Source organism: Paramacrobiotus metropolitanus, unplaced genomic scaffold (genome assembly GCF_019649055.1).
Source record: "Paramacrobiotus metropolitanus isolate TYO unplaced genomic scaffold, Prichtersi_v1.0 Parri_scaffold0000065, whole genome shotgun sequence".
NCBI lineage: Eukaryota > Metazoa > Tardigrada > Eutardigrada > Parachela > Macrobiotidae > Paramacrobiotus > Paramacrobiotus metropolitanus.
In genome coordinates, this window is record NW_026570285.1 from 149,042 (window position 1) to 166,394 (window position 17,353).

General features: G+C 46.2%; 1 protein-coding gene and 1 long non-coding RNA gene across 2 annotated transcripts; both read left to right on the forward strand.

Annotated features, from left to right (window-relative positions):
• Positions 1 to 1,740: 1,740 nt before the first annotated feature.
• Positions 1,741 to 3,507, forward strand: LOC129594019 (melanization protease 1-like). The gene is made up of 5 exons (XM_055490563.1): positions 1,741 to 1,832; positions 1,903 to 2,174; positions 2,401 to 2,436; positions 2,505 to 2,675; positions 3,182 to 3,507. Exons 1-5 carry the CDS (start codon positions 1,741 to 1,743, stop codon positions 3,505 to 3,507), a joined length of 897 nt encoding a protein of 298 aa, XP_055346538.1.
• Positions 3,508 to 3,665: 158 nt separating this feature from the next.
• Positions 3,666 to 4,147, forward strand: LOC129594011 (uncharacterized). The gene is made up of 3 exons (XR_008691152.1): positions 3,666 to 3,795; positions 3,861 to 3,972; positions 4,050 to 4,147. It is a non-coding gene; the product is annotated as an uncharacterized LOC129594011 (long non-coding RNA).
• Positions 4,148 to 17,353: the final 13,206 nt, after the last annotated feature.

Here is a 17,353-nt window from a genome sequence, read left to right on the forward strand (position 1 = left end):
TCCCGACCCTTTTGGATTATCCGCGCAGTTCACCACAAAAGGCAACAAGATTTCGGATATGGAGATACCGGGAAAGGAAGGAGCTCTAGGAGCAATTCGTCGTAGATGGCATTTGGGAGAAACAGCGCCGGCCCCGAGAATTGTCGGAGGAGCGGATACCAGCACAGCCGTTGCTTGTTGGCAGGTAACGAACGTGAACACAAAACTATAACGCCAACAAACCGTACACTGAATGCAACGTTATTGCGTGAAAATATGTACACGTAATTTCTACCGTATCAGCACGGCGACAACCATTAATTCACGGGTTACGCCAAACTCCATACTACGGCGGCATCGCCACACTAGTTATGCTTTATATGCATTTGGCATGGCTGATGCATGCCAAATATCGGTTCAGATTATACAGTAAATTATCCATATATGAACTATAAAATGTTAACCCTTCTCCTTTATAATTACCCTAATACTGAAAAGATCATTTGTCGTTGTGATAGACGTAGTGCAGTGGCGATCGTTACAACTCGTAATGAAACTTTTGCGCTAAATACCGTAATTATCGAATTTGAAGCCCCCCCAAAATACAAGCCCCCCCCGTAATTAGAGCCCACCCTAAGGTCGTTTGAAAGTTATAAGCCTTCCCCCCCCCCCGAAACAGAGGCCCATGGGCTTAATTAAATACCGTAAAGCCCATATTAAAAAATGCCAAAAAGCTGGTTTGAAAAATTGAATCCCCCTCCCTAAATACAAGCCTATGCCCGTAATTGGAGCCCACCCCGTGGGTCATTTGAAATATTTGTAACCCTGGGCTTCTAATTCGATAATTATGGTACATGCTAAGTGTACCTTTACGGTAAATATTACGGGACAAGCTTTGTGCAGTCGCTTTCGGTACGGTTTTAAGCTGTTTTTCTGATCGTTTTCCTTCTGCCGTATTTCGGCGAAACTGAGCATACAATGCCGATAGTATGGGTGCATGATTTCAAAAATGCATTGCAGGCGTTCATTATGCCGAACACAGCAAGCGCAGCTGAAAGTATACGAGGACATTTGGGTGCTGTGAACATACCCTGCACGATTAGGCTGCGATGAACAGCCGGCTAAATTAATGGCAGTCGATTGCCTCAACCGTGTATGCCATCCTGGGCGGCAAACCAGCCCGTAATGTTATTGGTCGCATCCACGGATTTTAAACAGATTTTCTCCATAGACTGGTATGCTAACTTCAGATGCGTGTCATTCTTGATTTTGAAAATGAAACTGTTCAAGTCATATACCAAACGGCAGAAAATTATTTTCACGATTTTTGACACCAAACAAGTTGCAGTTTATGGCGAAAGACAAGTTATAGCTGTTTGAAGTTTCTCAGACACAGCATAGAATCGCCGCGTGGGACCCTTGATCGTGAATTGTATGCTAAGTCTACGAGAAAACTAAAATGGCTGTAACTTGTTTCATTTACCACAAACCACAACTTCTTTGGTCTCAAAATCGTGAAAATTAATTTTCTGTCGTTTGGTATATGACTTGAACAGTTTCACTTTCAAAATCAAGAATGACACGCATCTGAAGTTAGCATGTAGTCTATGGAGAAAATCTGTTTTAAAATCCGTGGATGCGACTACTAACATTACGGGCTGGTTTTCAGCCGCCCAGATGGCATACACGGTTGAGGCAATCGATCATTAATTTAGCCGATTGTTCATCGCAGCCTAATCGTGCAGGGTACACAGCACCCAAATGTCCAGCGTACTATATAGATGCGGCGGTGTGATCATCGGCAGCCGAACCATCTTAACAGCCGCCCACTGCTTGCTGCATCGGACCACAAGGTAGAAGTGTCGAATTCCCGATATACCATTAATCTGGAGAAATACTAAACTATTGCTAATAATTCTCCAGCGTTCCATTGCCGGTGAGTAGCATCCAGGTGGTCGTGGGTGCCGTGAACAGCGGCGCTCCGGCAACCAACGTCAACGATCCCACCGGTTGCGCCCAGACGTTCACCGCGGAATCACTCATTATACACCCGGCATACAACCACGAACTTAATGACAACGACATCGCAATCATTACGCTGACGACGGCCATTAACGTCGATCAGAAACCATGCGCCTGCACACTGTGCTTCAGCGCACGCCAACCGACAGTCGGAGAGCAGTGCGCGGTGACAGGTGTCACGGTGTCTGCTCGATGTATGAAGCAACCACCCTTGGTGGCTGCTGGTATAGATTTCATGCATTTCCTCTGAAATTGATCAGTTTATTGCTTCCCTTTTCCCCTATTTTCTGTATTTTCCCCCTTTGGGCAATAAACTCTTCTTTTGTGGGAGACCCGTGGTCTTCCACATCCAGATTTATCTGTATTTCGAGGGGGTGTTAGACCTTCCTCGTGACACAGGTTACGGCATAGAAATGGCTCTTTTGAATTTTACTGGTACGGCAAAAATGTCGCGGGCCAATTTTTGTGCCCCATTAATAACTTTGGGCGTCTTATTGTTGCAGTGCCTCGTCGAAATCCGGTGCCGTTGAAATGGGTTGCCCAAACCATTGTTAATCAGGGCGCCACGAACAAATGTCCGGCATTTCCAAACAGCGCAGGAGCAATCACCAATCTGACAATGAAGTTTTGTACACACGGTCCAGATGATCAAGGCCCGTGTCTTGGAGATGACGGTTGGTCTCTGGAGTTTTTTGCATTTTTATAACACCACGCGCAGTAATACCTCAGTAATACAATGATTCTTACTGTTTAAGTTAAGTTCAGTCGTTTAACGTCCGCACACAATCTGGGTAAGACCCAATCCGAGGCAGCAGACTCGTCATAATTAAAATACAACACAAAATATCGAACAACGATAGGCAGAAAAAATAACACTCGTTCATATTTCCAACAACTGCACATGATCAGTATGATAAAACTTCTTAAGGGACTTCACTGTCTTCCAGTTAACATCATTTAAAGCCGTTTTAAATTTAGTCAAATTCCCGTAGGCTTCTGCCGGTAGGTATAAATCGTTCCATATCCTTGCCATCCGATAGGCGAAAGATTTATCCGAAGGTGGAAGTGTCAGACCGCAAAACGTCGTTATTCTAGAAAACTACTCTTTGTTATTCTACAAAACTCGGATGCGAATCTGAAAGTCAGATGCAGTGTTCAGAAACGCTGTTTATATGTTTAGGAAGTGCGCTAGTCTGCTGGGATCCGGCCAACAACGGCTACTATTTAGCAGGTCTCATTGCCATAGGCCCGGAACTTTGCGCCATAGGCTTGAGCGACTGGAGCGCCCAAAGCACTAAAGTAGCATTGTATTTGCAATGGATTGCTGACAATTCCGTATCCGGCGACGTCAACCTCCCCGCGAGCAGCATTGTCTCAACTCCAACCCCCGCCCCTTCCGAAACAACTAACAGCCCAATCACCGCCCCGGGCACGACCGAAGCATGCGGTATTCCCGGCAGCGGTCCGATTGATGCGTTCGGCATCGTCAGTCAAATGGAGTGTTGAAAGAAGTGATCCATTGAATGACCCGTATTTCGCAATCAAGAATCCTGTGTAACTTTCTAAATGGCTCTAGTCAAAATTAATCGGATTTCGCTGCTAGTATAGGGACAAGTTGCTTATGGAACGGACTTGTATATACGCGTTGCTTATTTGCAGGTATCTTGACCTTGTCGAGCGCTATTGACCTGGCCACCAAACCGTGTGCGTGCGCCATATGTCTGACAAACCGAGTGCCCACCTTCAACGAAACGTGTATCATGAGTGGTTACGGGACGGAGACCAACGGAAACCGTAAGTGACCAGTGTAATAATAGCTCCGGCAGTAATGTAATCCCTCGTCCGGTTTCCCTTTTTAGCCATTCGTAGTGCGGTACCCTTGAAATGGATTACGCAAAAAATCATCCCACAATCGAGCGTTTGCCCTAGATTCTGCTTCGGAAGTTCCTGTACCAATGTTAGCAACTACCTGTAAGATTTTATCATTTTGGCGGCAATCTATAGCAAACTACCGCTGCGGAGTTCGTAAGCGCTGGTGTCGCTTTCAGATGCAGCCAAGGTGCGACAGGCCAGGATCAGTGTATCGGTGACACTGGCGGCCCGTTGGCTTGCTACGATCCCACGCGTAACAACTATTATTTGGCCGGCGTTATTGCGTTCACCACGGAGACCTGCGGAGCCGGTCAAGGCGGACAGAGCGTGGAAGTGGCACTGTATTTGCCATGGATAGTGGCTAATGCCTGGCCGGGTGACGTTCAAGTAGAGGACAGTTCTGTTACAGTACCGACTGTTCCGTCAGTCGGAACGACCACATACTACAATTATGTATTTCTACAACAATAATATGGGCTAACAGAAGGAAAACAGGCAGTCACAGTCACAGATATAACCAAATGATCTGCAGCGGGTAGTTTATCCAGAAGTTGATTCAGCATTTATTCAGACTACTACAAATAATTATGTCTGCATAGTACGTAATGTACTCTCTGTACGAGTATCTTTGTGAATTTCTGCGTTAACTTTTTTTATCCAGTTTAATATTCCGGTCGTTTGCTGCATGTATTCCAATAATTCTATATTTATTGGAATTCCAATAATCAATAATCTGCATGTATTCCAATAATTCTTGTATTCCATTTACATATTCTATATTTTTTCCACTGTCTGCCTTTTAATGACATTGAACGTTTTCTATTCACCATCCACTTTGTACTTACACGTGATACGAGTACTTGTTAAATTTTAAAATCTGCTGAATTGTCATTCGACAATCATGGTGTCCGACCCGAGATGCTTACACCAGTCTCGCCAATTGGTCATTCATCGCAAAATCCTCGTAAATAAACATTACAGCAGACGTAACATATTCTGCGAATCCATGTAAAGGTCATTCAGACAGTGGGCATCTGTAATAAAAAAGACGAAAGTAGAAGCGCGCGGCATGATCTGTTTGTCAGAGCAGAAGGCTCTGCACTCAGGACAAAAGCCCCATCCGCCGTCTACCTGGTCTCAAGCTCACGCACAAATATCTTGATCTCAGCCAACAAGCGATGGCACAGTGGCTGTGCTACGTGGAATGTGGATCACACTCGGTAGCCAGCGGTTCGATTCCGCTCCGTCGCCATTTTTCAGAATTTCCTAACATGAAATTCTTTCGCACTTCATCTGGCCGCCCTCCCTTGGCTGAGATACCCACGGACAGCCGTGTTTATGGCAGCAACTGATATGTTATTTTAAATCGATTACGAGTAACGGTATCATGGATTTAAGTCCTGAAAGACAGTCTTGAATTATAATTCTGTTTTTGACCGATTTGAACTACAAGTACAAATGTACAATTACCGCAAACATGCGATTTATGGGCGTAAACTAACCATGGTCAGAGCAGGAAAGGCTACAGGTGTTAGTGCGCGCTGAAACAACTTGCATAATTACAGCCAAAATATTATTATATTAGTGCACGCGAAAATATAAAAGTGCAAGGAAAAAAATAAATAGATAGCCTGATATTTTCAGTGGTATTAGTCAACGACTAATAAAATTCCACGGTTATAACATAGCCCGGTTGAAATGCTAGCTGTCGTAATAATTATGGAAGAAATCGGTAGAACAAGAACACAAATAACTCCCATTAAATTTACAGTTTAACACCTCACATGAGGGTGCAGAAAGGCTTCTCGCGGTTGTCCCCATGTCGCACAAGCTCTTGCACTCTCATCCAGAAGCCTCTACCTTGGTTCGAGTGCGGTTGCTTAGTGACGCCCCAGAGATAAATCCCGTGCGGCGAGCACACAATGTGCGGCCAAACGAGTCGGTTGAACAATAATTTCCTGGCCTTCTTAGGTAAACAGTCTTTCTTCATCTCGGTATAGTTTTCCGCACACGTGAACCCAAGCAGGAAGCACTGGCAATTTTTCTCTTGCATACTTGACATGCTTCAGAATTTGCAGAATATTTTGCATGAGCTTGTATATCGTAACTAATCAAAGGGTTCAAAGACGTACCCGGCATCGGCGTGCATAGAATCGGATTTCATCTGTCCGGCCACGAGCGAAATCTAGCACCCTCTTATCGTCCCAGTTAGTGCTACATAGACCAATGGCCTCCTTCACTACTGTACTGCGCCTAACTTTGATACGCGCTATGGAGTTGCTATGCAGGTTGGCTTTATCGCGGAAGAAGACGATTCCCGATGTTGTACCTCAGCAGGGCACATTTTCCGGGTGTGAATTCAAAAATTCTCCTCTTTTGTAAAACGATAGTATACTACGCAGTATGTTAAATGTTATTGTACCTGCAATGGTCGATAGTGGCCAAACAAAAATTAGGTGACTACGTACGTAGTATGCAAACTGCTACTGTGCAATACTATAAATCTTTCGAAATTATTTTTGCGCGCATTACATTAGATGTTCATGTGCCCATGAACCGCTTCAGTTCTCTGGCACTGACCTGGCCAATGCCACCGCTGCCCAATTGTGAACTTGTAAAAATTCGTTCAGTTCAACAATACGTAAACAACGTTTTCTGTACGCATATATCTATATATCTTTATATGCTGCATACAATCTTACCGTCAGAAACGTATGTATGTGCCGTTTATTATGGACTCGTCATCGCATGTTCAGTTTCAATCAAGCTTGGTCGGTTTTAATTAAAGGAAATGTAGAGCACCCGATCTGTCTCTTAAACTGTCTCACGAAGACTGCCGTGCGAAAGTCGTTTTTCTGAGGTAGAATGTGAATTCAGTCGGGAGTTTTCATTAAGCTTGTTTGTATTTTTCGGAACCCTGCGGTAATGTACAGAAACTGAGTCTCTTCAAATAGAGGGAGATCATCTGTACATGCGCCGCAACACTCTCACGAACTGGAGCACTCTTATCCAGATCGAAATTTCCGCTTTCTAATTGCTACTATATCGTGTGAAATTATTTCACACGATCTAGATGAAAGCGGAAATTCCGGTTACGTAATTTGGCTCACAGCCATAAGGTCACAGTTGGCGTGCTGCTGGATCGATGTACAGGCTTTTGGTGCAACTTGAGCTGAGTAATGAAAACGTGCAGTATTCACGCAAACTAATTCATTGCGATCTACAAACATCAGCTGATCATTCGGCGGTGTTGTTAGCGGTATTTAAGATAGCATCCCATCCGTGCAGATTTGATCTGCCGATGTGGACGTGCACAGCCGACTCCGCGTGGAGCTATCGGAGATTTAAGCGCCCTTGATGGTCTTGCTTGATTCTTGATTCTCAAGTTTTCCTGAGGTACGGTCCACTCGTCACTGAATGAACCTTAATATCTAACCACAATTAAAAAAGCCAAAAAGCAAATCCCGCAAATTTATCAAGAATTACATGCAATATGGTGAAATTTATTTTTAAAGAATCTGGAGAAAGAACCCGAATTTGAAATACTCCATCCAGATTACAGTTTTAATAAGATAACCGCATGTATTGTACTCTGTACAAGTACTTACATTTTATGGTATTCGATATTGATGCTATGAGCAAGCGATTTGTTATACTGTAGCTACTCCTAGTTACCGACTATCCATCTGTACGGAACAATTATCAAAACATGCTTAATTGTAAGTAAATTAATCTGGTGGTAATTGTAAGCAGATTTGGCGCATTTTTGCAGCAAAACTATGAGCACTAATCACCATAAATACAATACAGCGTGCACGAAATGCAGCAATAAACCACTTATGCAATCGCGCCACAAAACGTGGTACCTTGCTTTTATTAAAGATCAATGAAATTCGTTTACTTATTGACGTGAACTGCATTTATTACGTAAATTCATGGCAAGTTAAGAGTCAACCCTCGGTTCCTATTGGCGTAAATATTGACAATTATTAGACATCATCCGGTACACATAACAATCCGCGTGCGGAGGTGTACACTAATTAAAAACATTATACGAAGGACGTACCAAAAGTAAGTAACCGTTGCATTTTAAACATTGAAAAAATATCCAAAATTGTTAGTGTCTCTCTTAATCTTAGGACGTGCATAAAAGTTTAAGAACGAGCAAAACTGAAGGCCGCCTGTTCTGGAATTGTAAGCTATACTCGATCATGATTTTTCAAGCGGCTGTGGACTGCAATTGAGTAAATTTTTCCAGCTTACAGTATTAGCGCTAGCTGACTGAATTAGCAGTAATTTTATTTTTTGGCACAGCTTCTTTCCTAATGTTTCGGAGCTCTGGAGTTTTTTTGTTCCGTGTGGGTTGTTCAGTCATAAAACTAAAGCCGCAAAAACGAGTTCACGACGCCTGGCAGAACCCAGAGACCAAGGAAATTTGCTTAGAAAGCAGTTTTCGCTTCTATTATAAGCACTTTCCCATAATTTTAAAATGAATTTAAAAATTTTGAAATTCATTTTAAAATCGGAAAAAAATGCTATGGATCTAATACTGCAGTACACTTTCGACCTTATGACCATGTGTCTTTTGCAGCAAAGTTTCAAGAAGATCGGGTAATAACCAGACTTTTGGTACACAACCATCCATATGAACTTTTCACCCATTTTAGTACGCCATATCTCGGCAACCGGATGTTGTGCGCGGAAACGGTTTTCAGAACAATGCATACAAAGCTATTTAGCTTTAGAATGACATAAAGTAAAACAAAAAAGTTATTCGAATTACGCGAAAGCGAAGGTTTTAGCTGTTTATCCCATTTTTGACATCATGTACCGGGCCATTTCTCTTAAGAATAACCGGCACGTGATTCTATACATACACGTAAGTGGGTTATCGATCCCGAGTCTTCTATCACGATTAATGAATCAGACCCGCTGGTGTCATCGGCGATCACCCACCGGAGTTCTGAAAGGCAAGTTCACTTCAGTGTAAGGATTCTGTAATATGAGAACATACTAAAAGGTATAAGACCGAGTAGTGCAGTCATCAGTTGTTGGGGCTGGGTTGATTCCAACCTCTGGCAAAATTTTTACGGCATACGAAGTATGTCAGTCTATATCTCACCACACGCTTGGCTCCGCTTTCAGCCCTGAGGTTATGTCCAAGCGACGGACGATAATGATATCGGTAAGCTCAAGTTTACCCTGTCCTACGCTGCAGAGCAATATATTCTTCTTCCAAAAAATACCTCATATTATCGCTCAAAGCGCAACCTTAGGGTTGCTGTGTCGTAGCCTTGTACAAGTAAGTGAGACACTGGTAGCGCAAAAAGTGGCTTTTAATGAAGACAGAAAACACCCAATTTCATCTGTTAACTGTTTGTCGATGCCATATTGTAAGTCTCTTGGCTAGAATAAGAAATCCGCAGTAATAGTCTAAAAATTTCGGAACATGATTAGTCGCATTCACGATTAGCTTGCTTAAAGGTATCCTGACATTATCAAACGCAATTGACGTTGCCAACAAACCGTGTGCGTGCGCAATATGTCTGACAAACCGCGTGCCCGCATTTGGCGAGACATGTGTTATGAGTGGCTACGGACTGCCAGTCAACGGAGATCGTAAGTGTTAGCTAAATTAATTCCTGCTGTTAGAACTTTAACCCGCAAGCAAGGCAACTTCAGCGGTTTCTTTCTTCTTCAGCCCTCAGTAACACACTACCAGTGCCACTGAGTTGGGTCACGCAGAAAATCATCCCACAATCGGACACAAGGTGCCCCAGATCCTGCGCTTCGTTATTCGTTCAGCTCCTGTATGAATGTCAGCAACTACCTGTGAGATAGTTATAACGGCACTAAATTTTAACTGTGAAGTAGTGTGGCAGCGCTTGCAATTATTTATTAATCGGGTGGCTATTGCCCAATAAATCAGTTATAACGGCACTATATTTAACACTATCACTGCCATATTGGCTTAGGCATTGGTGTCGCTGCTTTCAGTTGCAGCCAAGGCGTGGCAGGCCAGGATCATTGCTGGGGGTACATGGGTGGGCCGCTGGCTTGCTACGATCCCACACACAATATCTATTATTTAGCCGGAGTCATTTCGGCCCTCCCAGACCCCTGCGGAACCGAAGTGGGCTCACAAAGCACGGAAGTGGCACGCTATTTGTCCTGGATAATGGCCAGTGCCTTGCCGGGCGATGTACAAGTGGAAAACGATGCTGTAACTGTATCGACTGTTCCTCCAGTGGAGACAACAACAAATTACGCCTCTTTGTACAACATGAGTTAGACAAAGGAAGACAACGTTATTGCTTGTGTGTAAATTAAATAACAGTTAAGAATTAGCGGTAGTTAAATTACCGCTGAATTCGTTTGCTTCCCTGTACCCTCATCCCTGTACTTTCCGGCACCGTTTCGCGCCGTGTGCAGTTGCCTGCGCGCAACGCTTCTTGCTGTTCATTTCTCACAACGGCTTTTACCTGTTGCTAGCTCGAGAATTGTTGCTCGAGAATCGCGCATTCTCCGTCTTCCTGGCCTACCGCGTCACGGTAGCTCCACAAGTAGCAACCGCCCTGGCCAAGTATCAGGACCTGATTGCGGCGTATGTCGAGCGGGGGGTTCCGACCGCCCACTGGCTCGAATACGACCGGCAGTTTCGGTCCCTTATGACGAGCCATCCGCGCGAATATGACATGTGGGCCCGCCAGCACGACGACACTTACGCAGATTACATCCAGAACGCCGCTCCGGAGGAGGGCGCAAGTGACGGCGGCGGCGATCAACGGTCCAAGAAGAATGCCGCCCCGACGGATAAATGTCGCAACTGCGGGGAGATGGGGCATTTCATCGCACACTGCCCGCGTCCCCGGAAAGGACAGGCCGGATACAACCAGCCCTTTCGACCTGCCCCAGCAGTGGGGGGCGAAGTCTGCCGCAACTGGAACCAGTTCCGGTGTAGCGACCCATGCAGCCAAGGACGCTTGCACGCTTGCGGAAAGTGCCGCGACAAGGACCACCGGGCACCGCAGTGCAAGTCCGAGTCTCACTGAAAGTATAGCAGTGCCTGCAAACGCTCAGACGCCTCTGCGTGCTGATGCGTTTGAGAAACTGCTTGCCGATCATCCCGACGCCAGTTTATGTCGCTTTATCACCACAACCATACGGACTGGCGCCGATATCCGGTACAGAGGACCTCAGTTTGCACGTCATACAAAGAATTTATTATCCGCACGGATCCACCACGACGCCCTGCAGCGTAGCATACAGATGGAAGTTGCCGCAGGACACTCTGTGGGACCGTCTCCAAGACCTCCGCTGCCGTTCTTCGTGGTAAACGCACTCGGATGCCGACCAAAGAAGGACGGAGGCCACCGTACGATCCTGGACTTGTCGCAACCAGCCGGACTAAGCGTGAACGACCACATAGACGGCCGGGAAATGCCTCTTCAGTACTGCTCTGTCGACGATGCAGTGAAGCTGCTGACGATCGCTGGTAAGGGAGCGCCAACGGGCAAGATGGACATCAAGTCCGCGTTCCGACTGATACCTGTCAGGAAAGCAGACTGGAACCTCCTCGGATATCAGCTCGACGGTAAGTACTACTTTGACGTAGTATTACCGTTTGGCTGCCGCTCAGCCCCTTATATTTTTGAGTTCTTTTCAACGGCGGTGCATTGGTGTGTACAAAGACGCGCCCTCCTCAGCTCGCTACTCCACTACGTCGACGACTTTCTGTTCGTTGGCAAACCCGGGAGCGGAGAGTGCGAGTTACTGATGGTCTCCATGCAGGAAGTGTGCAGCGAGCTCGGGGTTCCCCTAGCAGTCGACAAGACCGTAGGGCCCGCGACCCGGCTGACATTCCTGGGCATTGAACTTGACTCATACGAGCAGACGCTGAGCCTCCCAGCCGGCAAGCTGGCGGAGATCCTGACCACCCTCAAGAGCTGGCGTGACAAGACCACCTGCACACTCCCGGAGCTACAGAGCCTCATCGGCACCCTGACGTTCGCGTCCAAATGCGTACCTTCCAGCCGGCTTTTCACTCGCAGGATGATACGTTTACTGGCAGAATCCCACGGGCGGCCTCGTGTGTCCATCAACACGGACTTCCGGCTCGATCTCGACTGGTGGAGGGACTTCCTGCCCCAATGGAACGGAACGGCCTCCTTCCTGCAGCCAGATTGGACAACTTCCGATGTGCTGCACCTCTACACAGACGCGTCCGCCACGCTGGGCCTGGGAGCCTACCTGAACGGCGAGTGGTTCCAGTCCAGGTGGCCGGAGTGGCTGTTGCAGGTCTCCCCTTCAATCGAGTACATGGAAATGGTTCCCATCCTGCTCGCCGTTATTGTTTGGGGGCAAAAGTTGCGCCGGAAGAAAGTTATCTTCCACACCGACAACGCCGGCGCTGTGGAGGCATGGGCACGCTTGCGCTCCAGCAGCCCGAGTGTGCTCGATCTAATGCGGAGAATGACGTGGGCGGCGGCCGCTAATAACCTAACGTTGACGCTCAAGCACGTACCGGGCGTTGATAACGGTATCGCTGACGCGCTATCTCGGTTTCAGATGTCTCGGTTCAGAACACTCGCGCCGGCAGCACTCAACACGTCTACGCCCCATCCGGACATCTTTCCCAGCCTGCAGGAAATATATCGCGCAGCGGTACCCTGCAGCAGCTCCTCAGCGCCCACATCTCCGGATCCTCCAGAGCCACGTACAAAGCCCCGATGACCCGCTTCGTACAGTTCTGCGCCGCAAATGGCTTTGCGTCACTGCCAGCCATCCCGTCTACTGTTGCCGCGTATGTAGCCTCCCTGTACGAGGAGAACGCAGCCTACCGAACCATGAAAGTATACCTCGCAGCGGTACACAACAGTCATCGGGAAGCCGGTCTGCTTAACCCTACCGCCGACGACTTGGTCGTGCGCGCGGTGAGCGGCTTCAAGAGACTGCGCGGACCGAACCCCGACACGCGGCTGCCCATTACGCTTGACACGATGCGCACGCTGAAATCTCGCCTTACGACGCATGACAACGCCGAAGAAGCCACCATGATCTGGTGTGCCTTCTGTGTGGCGTTTTTCGGATTCCTACGTGTCAGCGAGATCGCTTCGAAGTCTAGCTGCACATTCGACACCGCCTCCACCCTTCTCCTCCGAGACGTGACGATCGCAGGCAACACTGCTGTCGTCTCCTTGAAACGCACCAAAACCGATCAGAGCGCTACAGGGACAAAGATAACGCTAACCGCCACCAATCGGTCCATCTGTCCAGTACGCGCCATTGCGGACTTCCACCGCCTTCGGATCAAGCAGGGCGGCATCACCACTCCCTTCTTCCGTTACCAGAACGGGAAGTTCCTAACACGTGCGACTGTCGACCGGATCCTGAAGACCCTGCTGTACGATCACCCGGACCGCGCGCGGATCAGCACACACAGCTTCCGCATCGGGGCGGCAACCGAGGCTGCGTCACAACGGCTACCGAAGGAGATGATTCAGCGCGCCGGAAGATGGAAGAGCGACTGCGTTGAGCGTTATATCCGACCTGCTACCCTAACCGGACCGACTTTCTACGCAAAGAGGGTTTGTTTGGGGGCGAAGAAATCGGGCACAGGCGGAGGGTGCCGGCAGTGAGCTGTCTGTACCGGCAGGTAAGACTCTCAGCTGGAATTGCGCACCTCCGGCCATGCCGGTGACTTTCAACTCCACAAACCGCACGCCGAGTCGCCTCACACAGCGATACCACTTCAGAATTCGCGGATAATTTAATTACTGGGTACAGCTCATCATAACCCCTGATCAAGCCTTCGCAGGTTTGGCGTTACTATGTATAACTAAGATGTTTTGAGTCGCTTAACGTCGCAGTTCTTTGTTTGTTTGTAATGTTTTTAGCTCATGCTGTATATTCCAAAGTTATATTACCTCATTTACAGGTTAAGCGAGATCCGTTGGTCATTATAGTTTTCTGGAAGAGACGGCAAAGGGTATATAAAGGTGTTCAAGGATGCTGTTAGATTGAGAGTTAGATACGAGTATAATTATTATGTATCAGAGGATCGTGATGGGTGGAGATAAGGGTAACCAGTCGGACGCAGCCGCTACGTTCATATTTAACGTATATGCACTGGTTTATATATTATACAGTTTAGCGCTTCCCCTGACCGTTCCAGGACCTTACTTATGGTCCATTTCTTAGCCAATCTTATTTTCTTAGTCCGTTTTTTAGCCGTATGTAGACTACACGGACAACAATGCAAATACCTGTCTATGGTAATCGTACGTACACAACTATAACATCAGGGCAACAACAGGTTACTTGCTTTAGTTTATTATTCGAGAAGTCACTGAGTAGTAAGGACTCCCCATAGCAATAAGTCAATAACGATACCCCATGAATAATACAATCTGCTTAATATCAAAACGATAACTCCAGCAACTGTCTTGACGGAAGAAAAAGGTTGAATAACACCTTATAAGATGGTGCATAAAGGCCTCTCAAGCGCGAAACGCTGGCAGTCGCCATGATGCTGCAAATGACCCCGCAACTCGTCCCAAGACGCTTCCAGGTTGGCCTTGGTATTCAGAGACGTCTCCAGTAAGAATCGTCATTCAGAGACGTCTCCAGTAAGAATTCCGCATACACAATCTTCTGTCCAGGGTTTCGATTGGATTGTTGCGGAAACAGTAACTGCGTAACTTCTTCACCCCAACGATTTTTCTCCGCATCCGTACAGTTTCCCGTACTGGAGCCGACGAACATGAACCGTTGGCAGTTATTTCCTTCGTGGTACTTCAGCCATGTCAGAAGTCGCTGTATATTTCGCACGACGGTGGTTGGAAGACGACTGGCATCCGTAGGGAGAACCACGTATACGGCATCAACGTGCATGCAATTGCCATTCATCCGGCGGCGCATAAACTTCAGTGTCCTCTTTACGTCCCAGTCCGTATCGCACAGCCCAACGATATCCGTCACTACAATATTTCGCTTCTGATACGTCGCCATGGAGTTGTTGTACACGATGGCTTCACCGCGGAGGAATGCAATTCCCGGTGTTGTGCTTGTAACGTTTATTTCAGCGTCACAGAGATCCAGATTGAAGAGAGCGTTGATCAGTCGCGATTTGCCGGTTCCTGTTGGTCCGACTATAACCACATTGTACGTGTCCTCGGCATAATCCAGATGCAGATCCATGTGACGGAAGACGATATGATCGGAGATAAAAGAATACATGCGCTTGCAGTTGCCCAGATCCGGCGTGTAATACAGAATATCAGTTGGTGAAGTGTTGACCAACACACGTTTGCTACCCATCAGAAACGAGATGGTGTTCCAGATGAGTATACCGTGATTATCCTCGTCCATCTGCCGACTGTCCCACTGCCCATGGAAAACATAATTCGCCACATGTTCACAGTTGCGCAGCAGCAGCGAGAAATTGCGCATTCCCAGAACATTGCGCTTACGATCACGCATGGCCTCGTCCATCTGTTTTCGCTGCGTAAAAAACACAGTACGCTTCCTTGTATTGATGTTCACCCGCGGGTGGCGAGCGTTGACACCTGGCCCGAACTCGAGGAAATGTGTCCCATTTGTCACGAACCAATGCCGCAACTCTTTAACCACGCACCAGTTGGACAAATAATCCAGATAAATATCGGTACCGTTCTTGAAGTTAGCCAACAGCGGTAAATTGGCCTCGCGAACAGCGGCATCGTACTCCACAGTGTGATGCTCCCAGGACTTCTTTTCCTCTTCGAAATGATCGTACACTTCAGCAGGAATGGACAGAATTTCAATACAATTACCCATGGCCGGCGCTCGTTGAAATCATAACGCGAATCGGGATTCCCTGCAAACACACGCCGCCTTAGACTGTGGAAAGGTTATCCGCAGCCGGCAATATGCGTCAGTTCCATAGCTTTGCCAACAAGTAGAAACCACGCCTTTTCTTTTATCTATGATACGAAATCAATAAAAATGAAAGTTTTCTGGCATATCGCGTACACAGCGACTTCTTAGCTAACAATTATGGAAACTCACTTTTTGCCGTTGTTCAATAGGTAGAACTACAGCGTATGCTACTACAGTATATGGCCAAAGTTGATAAACTAGTGTTTACAGACGTTTTCGTTGGTTAAAAAAAATAAAATTTTCTTTCATTGTAAGCACTCATACGTGAAAATTAATACTACGATAACTGGTAATCAGTGACAGACACGGATATTCTGCTGAGTCTGCTCTAGCGGCGACTGCGCTGTGGCTGTAAAGATGGACTATGTAGGTATAGCTGAAAGTGTCATGGCGTTCTTCTAGTTCAATAAATATTCCAGGATATCCTTGCAATTGTCCACTACTCGTAGTGCAGAAATGTGATGTAGGCCGCACAGCTTAAACAAAGCCATCAGAATATACCAAGCCAGGAGACGATCATCTAAGTAGGTCACGTAGCTTCGCTGACTAGAAGGAAACGCTTCGCTGACTAGAAGGAAACGCGAAACCAGCGTCCTTTGATAATTTGTGTAATTTATTCCGTAAGTAATTTTTGGTGCAAGATAGGCGGATGCGCTTGCTGTAAAAGTGATGCAAAACAGTGCGGCAGAACCGATGCGACCTTTTGAAAAAATTCGAAATGAACCAGGACCGTGATACCGCATGATCCGGAGAACTTCCTGTTCATTCCGTTCATTGCTAGTATTGTCTTTTTAAATATTAATTGAAGTTATGCGGGTGCACATCGTAACGAATGGAAATTGGACGCAAGAAATTATTGAAAATTTGTAAGCTAAGACGTTTGATTCGGCCAAAGTACTTGTACCGGAAATTCGAACACGTTATACTGTATAAGGTTACCGTTAGAAAAAATTAAAAACCTCGAATTTTTGAATTTTTATCATTTCTATATGACTGTTTTCAACCGTGACTCCGTAGACTTGTATGCTACCTCAGCGGACTGCGGAGTAAGCGTTCCTGGTCTTATCTGGTTTCTTAGCTTGGTATGTTCTAATGGCTTTGGCTTAAACCACGGATAATACTTACTGAAGAATTATTTTTATTGTCTTTTTATTTTTATTGTCTTTATTATTTTTATTGTCTTTATTTTTATTGTATTTTTATTGGTTGAGACTAGGTGCCGGTAGTGCCTCTTCGCGACAGTAAAACGGTTGCAGTAATACTGATTAGTGATTACTGAGAGCGTGTGGCTGAGTAAGCACCGTTGCGAGCATTAAGTAGCACACTAAGGAAACATAAGTGCAGACTATTCAATTCAATTCAAGTGCAGACTATTTTTGCATGCAGAAACATGCAAAAAATAGAATATAAAAACTATTAGATAGATAATAATGGTTAGTACATATAGTAGCTAACAAAATAACAGAACAGGTTGGGAAGTGACATCAGACTGCTCATAAATCAAGATGCTGAAAAGTAATTAATAATCATTAACGAAAGACACGAAAAGTGACATACATTG

Coding starts and splice junctions, on each gene's coding strand:
- LOC129594019 (XM_055490563.1), top strand. CDS start 1,741: ATGTCCAGCGTACTATATAGATGCGGCGGTGTGATCATCGGCAGCCGA. Junction 1,833..1,902: donor TTGCTGCATCGGACCACAAG/GTAGAAGTGTCG, acceptor ATAATTCTCCAG/CGTTCCATTGCCGGTGAGTA. Junction 2,437..2,504: donor GGCTCTTTTGAATTTTACTG/GTACGGCAAAAA, acceptor TTATTGTTGCAG/TGCCTCGTCGAAATCCGGTG.